The sequence below is a fragment of the Polypterus senegalus genome, chromosome 17 (genome assembly GCF_016835505.1).
Source record: "Polypterus senegalus isolate Bchr_013 chromosome 17, ASM1683550v1, whole genome shotgun sequence".
NCBI classification, from domain to species: domain Eukaryota; kingdom Metazoa; phylum Chordata; class Cladistia; order Polypteriformes; family Polypteridae; genus Polypterus; species Polypterus senegalus.
Genome location: NC_053170.1, coordinates 9,122,395 through 9,139,201, shown reverse-complemented (window position 1 = coordinate 9,139,201; position 16,807 = coordinate 9,122,395). Strand labels below are relative to the sequence as shown.

At 42.3% G+C, this 16,807-nt stretch overlaps 1 protein-coding gene across 1 annotated transcript in view; it reads right to left on the bottom strand.

The window, feature by feature from the left end:
• Positions 1-5,145, bottom strand: part of LOC120517577 (serine/threonine-protein kinase WNK4-like) — a 67,057-nt gene extending 61,912 nt beyond the window's left edge. The window contains 1 exon segment of the mRNA XM_039739983.1: positions 4,169-5,145. Within this exon segment, the coding sequence (XP_039595917.1) occupies positions 4,169-4,726 (558 nt within the window). The 5' untranslated portion in view covers positions 4,727-5,145.
• Between the last annotated feature and the right edge of the window lie 11,662 nt (positions 5,146-16,807).

The window sequence follows — 16,807 nt, the reverse complement described above, 5'->3', positions numbered from 1 at the left end:
CCGGTTTCCTCCCACAATCCAAAGACATGCAGGTTAGGTGGATTGGCGACCTGTGTTGGCTGGGATTGGCTCCAGCAGACCTCCGTGACCCTGTATTCGGATTCAGCAGGTTAGAAAATGGATGGTTGGATGCTGATGACATCCACCTCTACCTTGCTAGTAATCCCACCTCTTCTTTCCCACCATCTTCTCTTATTGACTGCATTGCTGAAATTAAATCCTGGTTTTCTTCAAATTTTCTTAAATTAAACAGCGACAAAACTGAGGTTCTCCTCATTGGTACAAAATCATCATTATCCAAAGCCGATAATCTTTCACTTGCTATTGATCACTCCTTTGTTTTCCCTTCACCTCAGGTCAAGAGTCTGGGTGTCATCCTCGACAGTACTCTTATCTTTCCAATCTCACATTAATAACATCACCCGGTCTGGTTACTTCCACCTACATAATATTAATGGCATCCGCCCTTCCTTCACCCATATACCACTGCCATTCTTGATCACAGTCTTGTTATTTCTCATCTGGACTATTGCAGTTCGCTCCTCTTTGGTCTAATAAATCTCTCCATAAGCTTCAGCTAGTCCAGAATTCTGCTGCTCGCATTATAACTCAAACCTCATCTATTCACCATATTACTCCAGCCTTACAGCAGCTTCATTGGCTCCCGATTCGAATTGATTTTAAAATTCTGCTGTTAACATTTAAGGCCATTCATAACCTCTCCCCTCCATATCTGTCCGACCTTCGTCATGTTGCCATTCCCTCTCGTAACCTTAGATCCTCTTCGTCCATCCATCTGACCAACCCTCTCGCCCATCTAACCAGCATGGGGAGCAGAGTGTTCAGCCGTTCTGCTCCCAAGCTCTGGAACTCACTACCTACTGAGCTTAGAATTATTGAATCATTTTCAACATCCAAACTTAAAACCCATCGGTTTAAAATGTCTTTTTCTTTATGATTACAATGGCTTTGTTTGGTTTTAATTGTTATATTCTGGGTATTTTCTGATGTTTTAAGTTGTGTTCATAATGTGCTTTTTTATTTGTTCGTTCGTTGTCCTTGAGTGCTTAGAAAGGCACCTTGTATTAATAAAATGTATTATTATTACGGGTCTGACTGGGGAGGAGGTGCACAATTAAGCTGTAAGGAGATGTTTGACCAGGGACATCGACCCCACACAGTAGTGAGCAAAGATGAAGAGAAAAAAGAAGTATGGAGAAGTACATTTAACAGGTGCCTGTCAGACCCAAGTGGTCCACAGTTAGATTTGCTGTCAGCAAAGTAGGCCTCAGTCCTAAACACTTTGAGTACCACTGCTTCAGAACAATACCATAGGGGAACCATGTTATCTTTCCGAAAGAACCAGAATTTTCCAGACAGAATTTGTATTTATTTATATCAGTAATGGGTTCCATTCATAACCCTGCATAGATGATGACAAGAGTTTTAAAAGCCAATGGCTTCCTGATTTTAAAAGGACAGTCACACAGGTTAAGCGCAGGGTTTCTGGGTCTGTTCATATCCTAATAGGTTGTCCTTTTTTTAAAGCTCAAAGAGCCCTTCTCAGAATTAAATGGTTCTTTGTTAAGCAATGCTTCTGAGTGCCATGAAGGAGTCAGTATTTGTAGGAGTGTCACTTAATCCAATTCAGGAGAGCCCTAGCAGATGGCCCAAACAATTATTTTAAAGAGTATACATGTTACCACTGTGCTAGGTGATGAGAGCGACAAAATGTAAGGAGCCTAGCAAAGCAGACCCCACAGCCTGGACCACATTTGCATTTTCGATTGTGAGGGTGGCACTCCCAATATGTTATGCTGCCAGGTTGGCTGCTAGCTGAAAATTGATGAAATCTATGTGGACATGTGTGTGAGAGTGTGGAGCAATGGCATCCTGGCCAGGAGCTGGCACCTGCATCACTATGGACTTAATAAAGGCATTTGTGACACATCCGCTCATCCATTTTCAAACCCATTTATCCTGTAGCAGCATCACAGGGACTTTGGCACATATAATGTGGCACTTGGTGTCACTGCCCACCCGCCAAGCTGTTTTGCCTGCCTAAGGTAAAGTCACCTCTGATGGAGGATTGCAGGAATCATTGGGCAGAGGGGTCCTTTCATCAGACTGGCTGGCACAGCGCTGTCTCAGCCAATAGGGAGAGGTGGCTTAATGGATGAGGTCTCCAGGACTCTGAACAAATCCAAATCTTATTATGTGATATCATCTAATTCTGCTCTGTACTTGTAATATTTTTATTTTACTATTATGTTTTATTGAGGATTATTTGTGCTTTGTTCTGTGTATTGTATTGTATTTACTCCCTTTTTTGACACCCACTGCATGCCCAACCTACCTGGAAAGGGGTCTCTCTTTGGACTGCCTTTCCCGAGGTTTCTTCCATTTTTTTCCCTACAAGGGTTTTTTTTGGAGGTTTTTTCTTGTCTTCTTAGAGAGTCAAGGCTGGGGGGCTGTCAAGAGGCAGGGCCCACTTCTTGTTTGATTTTGGGCTATACAAAAATAAATTGTATTGTATGTTCCAGTCAGCATCGGGTGCAAGGCAGAAACAAGTCCATCGTAGGGTGAACAGACAAGGTCCAGTTTAGCAATGCCAATCTGCCTAACCAGCATGTCTTTGGGTTGTGGGGGAAAAACCACACAAACACAGAGTGAACATGTGAACTCCATTCAGGAAACAACAGGAATACAAAGCCCTGGCCTCTAGACAGCAAGCGCTAACACTGTGCCACCATGCCTCCCATTTGCAATACAAGCAGGCGCTGTGGCATAGTGGGTAAGGACTCCAAATGCTGAGGTTGTGGGTTCAAGTCCCACTACTGAAATGGTGTGACCCTGAGCAAGTCACTTCACCTTATTGTGTGCCAATCAGAAAAAGAAATGTAACCAATTTTTTGTTTTGGATAAAGGGATCAGCCAAGTAATAATAATAAACTGTCAGGACATGGGACAAAGTTAAGCGGTTAGCATTACTTCTTTAGAGCTTGGCGGACTTGGGTTCAAATGATGGCCCAACCCATGTCTGTGTGGCCTTGGGAACTTCTTCCCAAATAGTATTGTATGTTATGTTAATGATCAACTTTCAATAGATGTGCCTCAACACCCATGTGACTTTTTCAGAATGTTATTATTTTGGGTCTTTTGTTTTCAGCCTTAAGTCCTCAAACTCTGAGGTTGTGGGTTCAAATCCCACTACTGACACCATGTTACCCTCAGCAAGTCACTTCACTTGCCTGTGGTCCAATTGACAAAAGAAAAATGGAACCAGTTTGTTTGTTTTGGATAAAGGGGTCAGCTAAATAATAATAAAATGTTCAGACCTGGGACGGAACAGTTACCACTACCACTAGGGAGCTGAGTAGACTTGGGTTCAAATGACAGCACACCCAGGTCTGTGTGGCCTTTGCACCTTCCTCCTAAAGAGACGTGTATGTTATTTTAATTGTTGACTCTCAGTAAATGCCCCCCCCACCCCATGACTTTCTCAGAATGTTATTATTTTGGGTCTCTAGTTATTTTTTTTTGGGTATCCTAAGCATCATTATTGCAGCCGCAGTGTAGCATAGTAGTTAAACCTTTGGATCTCAAACTCTCAAGTTGTTGGTTCAAATCCCACTACTGACACTATGTCTCCCTGAGCAGGTCACTTCACCTGCCTGTGCACCAATTGAACAAACAAAAGAAATGTAATAAATTGTATCTCAAATGTCCTAAACTCGCCTAGGATAAAAGTGCTGTCAGCCTAATAATGTAATCAACTTTCCAGTCGTTTCCCATATTCCTTGACTTTCGCACGACCTGTTAAACCCCATTAACGGATTTCAATCTTTAAACATGAAAACACGAAGTTAAATGTCGCCTTCTGAATTCTGCCCCCAACGCTAATTCCCACTTTATTGACGTTTTTCTAATCGCAGTGCGTCTAATCATTTTAGCGCTCAGACCCTAATCAGAAGTAACATGAGATGTTTGACATTTAAGTCCCCTGGACAGCTACAGGGGTGATAAAATGTAAACTGGCGCACTTCCTTAACTCGTTCACAAAGTTGGGAATGAACTTCGATTTGAAGGAACATTCAAAGACATTAAAAACAAAGCAGAACTAACTCCGACCTTCGAGGAGATGGGTGTATATAATGTGCCTCCTGACCTGCAGCTCACACCAGGCGACCTCCACCGTGGTCTCCGTGTCCAGACCCTTGTAGACTGTCTTGAAGGAACCCCTTCCGATTTCAATATTAAACTTCAGGTAACGGCCGTCAGGTGAGATGGCCACCGCTTTCGTCTCCACGTCCTCTTTCTCCTCCAACTCCAAGCGACTCTCGACCGGAGGGGCGCTCTGTACGACCTGAGTGGGCTTCTGCTGACCGGTTTCGTCCTCCGAGTCCGAACTGATATCCACTGTATTCTGTGAACGAAGCTGGGCTTGGAGGTGCTGAGGTTGGGGCAAAGGCAGTGGCAGCGGTGTGGGGTCCACGCAGATCTCCTCCCTGCTCTCAGTGGACCAAGAAGGCGATCCTTCGAACACCAGGGTGTCCAACTCGGTGGAGTTCCTCCGGTTGAACCTGTGCGAATTGCGACGGACATTGCCTGACGGTCTCCTCCGCCGCTGCGGCGGGACATGGAGCGAAGGAAGACAGGAGTCCTCGTCCAGGATGGGACTTAGAGGGATGCCACATCCCGCCAGATCCACTTCGGTTTGGGACATGGCTCTAAAAGTGAGAAGAAGTCATCGGCATGGTGAAGTGGCGCTCGAGCGCACTCTCTGGAAAAACACTTTCTAAATATAGTCACAGCTTGATCTCCCATTACGCGCGGTGCCAACTGTTCTCGGCTTTAGCGACATTTCCCTCGTTTTGTTAACGTTTCCAGGGTCCTCTGTGCCTGAAAGTCCGTGTGGCCATCGCCGCGGGAGGCAACATGTGGCGGACCTCGAGTGGCAGGCACACTTTGTACTCAGCGACGATCCTTTAGCTTATGGGACTCACACGTGCACGACGTCTTCACGCCGCCTTCTATTCACGAGGAATCAGCAGCCGCCGCCGCCACCCCAAACACACAGCACTTGCTCGTCTGCAAACTCGTGTGCTTCTGCCTACTGTACGTGCGCTCTGCTCAAGAGTCCGAAACTGCGCAATTTAAAGAGCCGGCACGCACGCGCGCGCGACACGGCAGGCATGGGGGCTGGATGGCCGCTTTTTTACACGACTCGGCCCCTATCTGCACTCCGCAGGCGGCCCCCTGCCAGACAGAGATGTGCGAGGAACAGAACAGCCCCCCAGCTACGCTCCGCTCCACCTCCCGCACTTCTCGCACCGCCCGCTGAGTGTCAGCGCGCTCGAGTGTGCTGCGTCGCCGATCGTCCCGCGACTTCGAAGAAAAGAGCAGCACCCCCTCCCCCGCCCCCTCGTCGTTACTCACACTGGCCTTCATTTACCTAAACCGGGATTGTCTGAGCCACGCTGCAGGTATCTCACCAGCTGAAGACTCCCTGCCTCATTGCAGTGTCGCAACACTACCTGGGTTCACTATATGCTCAGGCAAATTCTTATGGGAGCATTCTGGCATCTGCACCGGCGGCTTCAGCTTTAAGGACGCCGACATGTTTTATGATTTCTTTGTCAGAACAGCTTTGACAACCTGTAAATTTAACCCATTGTTGTATGGATGGCGCTTTTACGCAAGACGGCTTACAACGTTTGAGATACAACAGGTGCGCAGACAGGTGAAGTGACTTGCTCAGGGTCACACAGTGTCAGTGGCGGGACCTGAACCCACAACCTCAGGCCCCAAATGAGTCAATAAACCCGCCAGAGTGTCAGTTCTATAAATTTAGAAATGATTGTTATGACCTGCAAAAGGCCTTGGCGAGGCATCCACTTCTAAGAAAAGTGCTAAATAAAACAATGAGGGTCATAACATGGACTCTTTGTGTGTCGCCAAGCCGCTGGACTAGGTGGTCCCGTTATGAAAATATAGCAGTTGGGATTTGTAAGTCACTTTGAATAAGACTGTTATCGAAAGACTGGAAAGGCACTATGTGATATGTAGATACGAAGGCATAGATAGATAGATAGATAGATAGATAGATAGATAGATAGATAGATAGATAGATAGATATTAAAGGTGCTGTATAATAGATAGATAGATAAAGTGAAAGGCACTATATGATAGATAAGCACTATATAATAGATAGATAGAGTGAAAGGCACTATATGATAGATAGATAGATAGATAGATAGATAGATAGATAGATAGATAGATAGAGTGAAAGGCATTATATAACAGAGAGAGATGGGAAAGTCACTTTGAATAAGACTGTTAGCCAACGAAAGATAGAAAATTTCACTATATAATACAGTATACAGATATAATATGCACTATATTATAGACAGGTATGAAAGGCACTATACGATTGATGGCACTGAGAGTGAAGACCCTGTTGCCGATACTCTGGGTGATGCCAGTCTTGCATGGTTGCGTGTTTGTGAGCAGGTCCTGCCACGTAAGTTTATATATCGCCTGGCAGGCTGTTCTCGATGTACCACTTAGAAGTCAGACTGCCCCTAAGTAGCCGATGAAGCGGCTGATTGTTGTAGCTCTGGTCTTTCCCACAATGCATCATTCAAGTCTGTCGTCTGGATTTCATTTGGTATTGTTTTGTTTTCTCTTTTGTGTGAATTACGTGATTCTTACCAGTTCAGAAGATGCGGCACCTGTGACTGAACATGACAAAGTCTTCCCTGCTCAGCGCTGACGACAGTCGGGTACAATAGGTAATGTGACCGTATATGATAATGGACACCGGAGGCATCGGGAGGGGGTGCTTTAGAAGCTTCAGAACTATTGTGTAACGTTCTTGATATTTTCGTCCTTTTACTATTTATCCGTCACCCAAGTACCACACAACTCGCTTGATGTTATATACGCATTTTAACGCACTTCAACCCCAAGAGGGAGATCCTCAAGAACCCCCAAACACCCCGCTTCTCAAAGTTATAGGTAAAGGTGCTCGGAACCCCACAGAGGACCAAACCACTCCCGGCCCCTATAGATGAAGGGGGCAAAAGTCCCTGAAACAGTTAAAACGTAAAAATGCCCATGACGAAGACCACTTCTGTCAGTTCGTTGGCTGTTTGCACAGTCTCTTGTTTCTACACTGCTGTACCCTTTTCTGGGTCTTGTGGAGATTTCCTTAAACAATTGGTACCGTCATTGTTCTACTGTAACATCTGTATGATGAATAAGTTGAGGTGACCGACCTTCGGACTCGATAGAAAGCCTACACCTGACCGTGGGATTGACTTGAACAGGTGGGAACACGAAAGCCTCCGCGGAACTTGCAGCCTGTAATTACCATACTGTGGCCCTCTGGTGGCGAATGTGAGAGTGACAGGCGTGCAAACCTAACCATCTGCGTACTTAGCCGAGATGAGCTCAAGCGGAGGCTTCTCAACAAATTTGACCGAAGATTATGAGGACAGCGATTTTCATAGTACACAAGTATCGATTGATTTCTTAACAAGTTTCTAAATTGCAGGACGTTTAAAAAATGCGCTTTTATATTTATTTTTTTATATTTTCCGTGAAACCTATGTTAAACTATTTTTCATTTTGTAAATGCTTTCTTTAATTCAAATGGATAAATCTTAAAGGCACTATATAATTACGAGATAGATAGATATGAAAGATACCATATAAGAGATAAATGGAGAGAATCATTCCTGTAGCTCTCTGTAAACGGTAGGCCAATGGGCAGACAAATAATAAGCCATCTTTGTCCATATAGTGGAGTTTTTCATTTTCATGCAAAGCTTGATGAACTTATTTCAACTTTAGTATTCAATTGATTAACTTATTAGAAAGTGAACTTCCATTTAGTACCCCAGAGCCCTATAAACCAATTGAATAAAGGATGTACTGCACAGTTTAAATAAAACACAAAAGTGATAGATTTTAGAAAATCCAAAATAAACTCAAACTTGTGCACCAAGGTCTTGTTTTTCAGAGCCATTAATGATGTATATTGTACAATCATTCCACCCAAGAAAAGGAACAGATAAAAGAAATCATGGAAAGCCCACAATTATTATGACAGTCATGGACATTCATGCCCGTGATGAGTGTATGTAAACTTCTGACCACAACTGTAATTCAAGGTCAGGGGCTAAGTAGCTAATCCTGACTCTATAAATAGATTAGTAGATAGATGGGCATGAAGGGCACTAGATAACAGTTTTGGAAAACAGTATAATAGATATACAGTATGTGAAAGGCATATAATAGATAGTAATGAAAGGCACTATATAATAGATATATAGAGATAGATGTAATAGGCATTATGTAATAGCTTTGGGAAGTACTATATATTAGATGGATACATATGAAAGGCACTATATAATAGATAGACAGAAAGAAAGAAAGAAAGAAAGAAAGAAAGACAGACAGATAGATAGATAGATAGATAGATAGATAGATAGATAGATAGATAGATAGATAGATAGATAGACTATATGGAAAAAAGTGTTGGGATGCCTGACAATTACACCAACAGGGACTTTAATGACATTGACTTCAATATGGAGTTGGTCCTCCCTTTGCAGCTCTAACAGCTTCCACTTTTCTTGGAAGGATTTCCACAAGATTTTAGAGTGTATCTGTTCATCCATTTTGTAGAACATTTATGAGGTCAGGCACTCATGTTGGACGAGAACACCTGGCTCACAATCTCCATTCCAGTTCATTCCAAAGGTGTTTGATGGGGTTGAGGTCAGGGATCTGTGCAGACCAGCCAAGTTCTTCCACACTAAACTCATCCATGTCTTTAAGGACGTTGCTTTGTGCACTGGGGCACAGTCATGCTGGAATAGAAAAGGGCCTTCCCCAAACTGTTTCCACAAAGTTGGAAGCAAAGCATTGTCCAAAATGTCTTGGTATGCTGAAACATTAAGATTGCCCTTCAGTGGCAGTAAGGAGCCTAGCCCAAACCTTGAGAATCAGCCCCACAACATTATCCTTCCTCCACCAAATTTCATAGCAGCGTGATTCGTCATTCCATAGAATACGTTTCCTCTGCTCCACAGTCCAGTGATGGTTTGCTTTCCACCACTCTATCTGACGGCTGGCATTGGACTTGGTGATGTGATGAGGCTTGAAAGCAGCAGCTCGGCCATGGAAACCTATTCCATGAAGCTCCTGCTGCACAGTTAATGTCAGTGGAAGTTAGCAACTCTTCAGCTATGGAACCAGCAGGGCATTGCTGACTTTTACACACCATGCACCTTAGCAGTCGTTGACCTTGCTCTGTGACTTTTTGTGGTCTTCTGCTTTGTGGCTGACTTGCTGTTGTTCCTAAACACTTCACCTTCCAATAATACCATGTACAGTTGACCATGGAATATCCAGCAGGGATGAAATTTCACAAACCGACCGTCTTATTGAAAAGGTGGCATCCTATCACAGTACCATGCTTGGTCAATGAGCCCTTCTGAATGACCCATTTTGTTTCAAAAATGTTTATAAATGGAGACTGCATGGCTAGTTGCTTCATTTTATACACCTATGGCAGTGGGTCTGTTTGAAACACCTGAATTCAATAATTAAAAGGCGTGTCCCATATTTGTGCATATAGTCTAGATAGATAGATAGATAGATAGATAGATAGATAGATAGATAGATAGATATTAAAGGTGCTGTATAATAGATAGATAGATAGATAGATAGATAGATAGATAGATAGATAGATAGATAGATAGAGTGAAAGGCACTATATGATAGATAGGCACTATATAATAGATAGATAGATAGATAGATAGATAGATAGATAGATAGATAAGGCACTATAAGATAGATAGATAGATAGATAGATAGATAGATAGATAGATAGATAGATAGATAGATAGATAAGGCACTATAAGATAGATAGATAGATAGATAGATAGATAGATAGATAGATAGATAGATAAGGCACTATAAGATAGATAGATAGATACTGTGGCCCCGCTGGAGCCGGCCGGGGCGAGGAGGGCGTGAGGAGGGCTTGTGCCTCCTCCAGACCCGAGGCGTCCGTCCTGGTTCTGTTGGGGCCACGGGTTGAGGGCATGGAAGCCCTTCCTGTAGGGGCCCGTGGTCACCGCCAGGCGGCGCTCCGATGCCGGTTTATCCCGTGCGGTTGCCGGTCGGGGCAGGAGCCCGGCCGGGACGCCTTGGAGGACCGGAGGAGGCGAGTGCCTCCTCCAGACAGAGTGGGGGGTCCGTCCTGGTTAGGGCACAGGGCCTCAGGTACAGGGCTTTGAAGCCCAACCCTGGGGACCCGTGGCCACCGCCAGGCGGCGCCCGGTGCCTGATTATCCGGGAGCCGGCACTTCCGCCACACCAGGAAGTGCCGGGAAGACTTTGTGGCACCCGGAGAGCTGCCAGGAAGACAGCCGACACTTCCGCCACGCTGGGCGTGGCTAGAGGCGGAAGCACCTGGGGCTCATCCGGGGCACTATATAGGGGCCTCCTCTCCAGTGATTGGTGGAAGTCGGGAGGAAGAAGGACTGAGCTGGAGAGCGGACAGGAGGCGGCCAGGACAAAGGCACAGGACTGTGGGCCCTGGACTTGGGGGAATCGGTGCAGAAGGCACTGGGGTTTTTGTGAGTGCACGTGACTTTGTACGTTGTAAATAGTGTAAATAAACAGTGTGGTGGACAAAATTATGCTGTCTGTCTGTCTGTGCGGGCCAAGCGTCCACAATAGATAGATAGATAGATAGATAGATATTAAAGGTGCTGTATAATAGATAGATAGATAGATAGATAGATAGATAGATAGATAGATATTAAAGGTGCTGTATAATAGATAGAGATAGATAGATAGAGTGAAAGGCACTATATGATAGATAGATAGATAGATAGATAGATAGATAGATAGATAGATATGAAAGGCACTATATGATAGATAGATAGATAGATAGATATAGATAGAAATGAAAGGCACTATATGATAGATAGATAGATAGATAGAGTGAAAGGCACTATATGATGATGCACTATATAGATAGATAGATAGATAGATAGATAGATAGATAGATAGATAGATAGATAGATAGATAGATAGATAGAGTGAAAGGTACTATATGATAGATAGATAGATAGATGATAGATAGATAGATAGATAGATAGATAAGGCACTATAAGATAGATAGATAGATAGATAGATAGATAAGGCACTATAAGATAGATAGATAGATAGATAGATAGATAGATAGATAGATAGATAGATAGATAGATATTAAAGGTGCTGTATAATAGATAGAGATAGATAGATGGAGTGAAAGGCACTATATGATAGATAGATAGATAGATAGATAGATAGATAGATAGATAGATAGATAGATAGATAGATATTAAAGGTGCTGTAATAGATAGATAGATAGATAGATAGATAGATAGATAGATAGATAGATAGATAGAGTGAAAGGTACTATATGATAGATAGATAGATAGAGTGAAAGGCACTATATGATAGATAAAGCACTATATAATAGATAGAGTGAAAGGCACTATATGATAGATAGATAGATAGATAGATAGATAGATAGATAGATATTAAAGGTGCTGTATAATAGATAGATAGATAGATAGATAGAGTGAAAGGCACTATATGATAGATGGGCACGATAGATAGATTGAAAGGCACTATATGATAGATAAGCACTATATAATAGATAGAGTGAAAGGTACTATATGATAGATAGATAGATAGATAGATAGATGAAAGGCACTATATGATAGATAGATAGATAGATAGATAGAGTGAAAGGCACTATAAGATAGATAGATAGATAAGGCACTATAAGATAGATAGATAGATAGATAGATAGATAAGGCACTATAAGATAGATAGATAGATAGATAGATAGATAGATAGATAGATAGATAGATAGAAAGGTGCTGTATAGATAGAGAGATAGATGATAGAGGCACTATATGATAGATAGATAGATAGATAGATAGATAGATAGATAGATAGATAGATAGATAGATAGATATGAAAGGCACTATATGATAGATAGATAGATAGATAGATAGATAGATAGATAGATAGATAGATAGATAGATAGATAGATAGATAGATAGATAGATAGATAGATAGATAGATAGATAGAACATTATTTGTCTTCAGGGATTGAGTGCAAAGCAAGACGTTAGAGATGATCAGCCCATCAGCTCACAAGCACACTCACAGGGACAATTTCGAATCCTCTACAACTTGAGCAGCACGTCTTTGAACATTAGACCAATATAAAAGCTTATATTGAGAACAGGCCACACAGTTCAAGAAAACTTGCCAATCCTATTCACCCAATTCCTCCAAAACAACATCAAGTTGAATTTTGAAGGTCCCTAAAGTCCTGCTTTCCACCCCACTACTTGGTCTTTTATTCCACGTGTCTGTGGTTCTTTGCGTGATGAAAAACTTCCTAATGTTTGTGCAAAATTTCAAAGTGTCTCCCCCTGTTCTTGTTGAACACATTTTAACGTCTCAGTCTGAGTAAATTTCCTTCATAATTTTATACATTTCAATCACATCTCCACTTCATCTTCTTTTGCTTTAACCTAAATGGCTCAGCCCTGTAGCTCTGAATCAGCCCAGTTGCCCTTCTCTGGACTTTTCTAGTGCTGCTATGTCTTTTTTGTAGCCTGGAGACCAATACTGCCCAAAGTATTCCAGATGAACCTCTGTGAATTAGTACTCTACACATCGGGGCGCTATATAACTTGACATTCTGTTAGCCTTCTTAATAGCTTCTGAGCACAGTCTGGTGGTTGATTGCAACCAATCCACCGTGTCTCCCAGATCTGTCTCACAAGCGGCACTTTCAAGTTTCAGACCTCCCATTTTGTATTCAAACCTCACATTTGTACTTCCTACCTGTCTTACTTTACTTTTCTGTGCATTCAATTTCATCATTCACATGGTCTTTATGCTAGCCAAGTACCTCTGCAGTGTTTCCCCTGATTCCAGACTGTCATTTGGTGTCATCTGTAAACTCACCCAGTTTTGTTATTTACGTTCCTATGTATTAAAAAGAGCAGCAGTCCAAGCAGGACCCTTAGGTTGAGTTGGGCAAAAAGTCCTCCGGCAGACCTTGGGAGAAGACGCATACAATATATATATATATATATATATATATATATATATATATATATATAATAATAATAATATAATGTATTTTTTGTATAGCTTAAAATCGCACAAGAAGTGCCGCAATGGGCTTTAACAGGCCCTCCCTCTTGACATCCCCCCAGCCTTGACTCTCTAAGAAGACGAGGAAAAACTCCAATAAAAACCTTCTAAGGAAAAAAATTGAAGAAACCTTGGAAAAGTCAGTTCAAAGAGTTCAAAGAAAGGTGTCAAAAAGAAGGGGGTCAATACAATATAATACAATACACAGAACAGAACAAGTCCTCAATACAGTATAAAAATAAAAAATTTAGAAGTACGGAGCAGAATTTAACAGTAGATGATATCCCATAATATGATTCGGATTTATTTAGAGTCCTGGAGACCTCATTCATCAAACTGCCTCCTCCATTTGGCCATTCCACATCTGAAATAGCGCTAATCCGATGAAAGGACCCCTCTACCCGACGATTCCTGCGATCCTCAGGGATGACTTTACCTCAGGCAGGCAAAACAACTTGGCAGGTGGGCCGTGGCACCAAGTGCCACATTTGAGTACGGAGAAGAGAAATAGAAGAGGTGAGGGTTAGTATTCAATTGTAACTATCATGTTACTTATGTTTTTGTGCTAATGACTAACAACAGAGATGCAGTCTGTCCAGTTAATCAGCAGCTCTAGTCAGGGTGTGCTAAACTGAAGTAGTGAGTCTTCAGCCGGGATTTAAAAGCTGAGACCGAAGGGGCATCTCTTATAGGAGCAGGCAGACCAGTCCACAGTTTAGGGGCCCTGTAACTGAAAGCTCGACCTCCCACAGTTATTTTATTAATTCTTGGAATCCTAAGCAGACCAGCATCTTGAGATCTTAATGTACGCTCTGGTTTGTACATCGTTATAAGTTCAGATGAGTAAGCCGGACCTCGGCCATTTAATCCTTTATATGTTAAAAGGAGCATTTTGAAATCTGCCCTAAACTTAACCGGGTGCCAGTGTAAGGATTTAAGAACTGGAGTTATGTGCTCGTATTTTCTTGTTCCTGTAATAATTCTTGCAGCAGCATTTTGGATTAACTGGAGGCTGAATAAAGAACAGTTTGAACATCCAGTGAACACCGTATTGCAGTAGTCAATCCTGCTAGAGATAAATGCATGAATTAATTTCTCAGAACCCTGTTTATTTAGAAAGCGCCTTCATTTCCCAACATTTTTAAGATGGAAGAAACCTGATTTGGACAACTTTGTAATATGTGCTTTAAATGACATGCTAGAGTCAAAGAGAACTCCTAGATTGTGGGTTGATTCAGTAAAATTAATGGCAATTCCAACTGAGTTAAACGATGACAGAATATTGTTGTGATCAGCGTCATTCCCTCCAACAACTAACATCCATCCATCCATCCATCGTGGGTGTCTGCTGGAGCCAATCCCAGCCAACACAGGGCACAAGGCAGGAACCAATCCCGGGCGGGGTGCCAACCCACCGCAGGACACACACAAACACACACACACACCAAGCACACACTAGGGCCAATTTAGAATCACCAATCCACCATCTTTGTATTATCTGTGTTTAAAGACAAGTAGTTCTCATCCATCCACTCCTTTATTAGATACAATACAATACAATTTATTTTTGTATAGCCCAAAATCAGACAAGGAGTGCCACAATGGGCTTTAACAGGCCCTGCCTCTTGACAGCCCCCCAGCCTTGACTCACTAAGAAAACAAGGGAAACCCCCAATAAAACCCTTGGCAACCCATATGCATTGCATTTTCTATTCCAAAAGATGGCGCATCACAAACATTTGAGGTATTAAAATGCATTACATTCCTCATTCCTACAGATTGTATATCACAAACATTAACACTGCATGTATGAATCCCATAACTAATGGCATATAACAGAGACATATGAATTACAGTCATGCTGGAATAGAAAAGGGCCTTCCCCCAACTGTTTCCACAAAGTTAGAAGCAAAGCATTGTCCAAAATATCTTGGTATGCTGAAAAATTAAGATTGCCCTTCAGTGGTAGTAAGGAGCCTAGTAGGGGAAAAATGGAAGAAACCTCAGGAAAGGCAGTTCAAAGAGAGACCCCTCTCCAGGTAGATTGGGCGTGTAATGGGTGTCAAAAAAAGGGGTCAATACAATACAATACATAGAACAGAACACAAGTAATCCTCAATACAGTATAAAAATAAAAATATTACAAGTACAAAGCAGAAGTTTACAGTAGATGATATCACATAATATGGTTTGGATTTGTTTAGAGTCCTGGAGACCGCAGCCATCAAGCTGCCTCCCCTATTGGCCATTCCACAGCTGAAACAGCACTGGGCCAGCCAATCCGATGAAAGGACCCCTCTACCCAATGATTCCTCCGATCCTCAATCAGGGGTGGCTTTACCTTAGGCAGGCAAAGCAATCTGGCAGGTGGGCAGTGGCACCAGAGAAGAGAAGCAGAATAGGTGAGGGTTAGTAACAAATTATAAATATCATATGACTTATGTTTTAGTGCTAATGATTAACAACAGAGATGCAGTCTGTCCAGTTAATCAGCAGCTCTAGTCAGGACATGAGATTTGAACTCAGAGAGTGCTGAATCCGTGAAGGTGGCACGCAAAACTGAAAAATAAGCTGATGTCACACTATGGACATGAAGGAAGATGAATCCTTCAAGGTGACGTTTTTAACTAAGTCTCCATGGGTCGAGAAGGCAAGTAAGATATAATCAGGCCCCGCTTTTCTTCTCATCCTGATGACAAATTCTGATAAAGATGATTTCTTGGAGTTCACCCTGAAAAGATAAAGATCGAGTTTCTGCATGAGCCATGACTCCTTAATTGTATGATTTAATAACTCAGCTAATGAACTCCGGCAGTAGAAGTTCAGAGACACCCTTCTGCGCCTTTCACGACAGAGAAGCCCCGCCAGCTTGCATAAAAGAGTCTTCTTTTTTTCTCCACTTAAATTGCACTTCCATTAGGGTAAGCTGGTAAAGACGTGGGCCAAATGAGCATATTGCTGGGAGGCAGATAAACGACAATTACCTCAGATACTTTGAATTGCCGAAGTCTTCTTGCCCTATTGATTTTGCACAGCAGGTAATAGTTGGGACGCCCACTGAGCTTAATCAGGGACCTGCCAGTGCAAGGAGACATCTCTCCTAAAATAAATGCTCACTTTGACTTATTGGCTTTTTAACCTATATATCACCAAAACATAATACTAATAATTTCCAAAGAATGATCTTTGTTAATTTAATTATAATTGATATAGTGTCTTGGCCTTTTACCGTAGGTTGGCACTCAGGATTCTTCAGATTCTGATATTGTCAGTCCTGAAGCCGGAAGTTGTATGCTAGGTGTTCAGTATGGAGGAAAATGTGTGCCTGTCTGTGTGCCTTCATCATTCCAACACATGGCGCATCACAAACATTTACTGTATAGTAATAAAATGTATTGCGTTTGTCATCCCAATGAATTGACATCACAACCATTTGTTGTAATGAATGCATTTAATTTGTCATTTCAACAGATGGTGTATCACAAACATTAATGATGTTTTTATGAATCCCATACCAAATGGTATATGACAGACATATGTATGGCATTTTTTATTC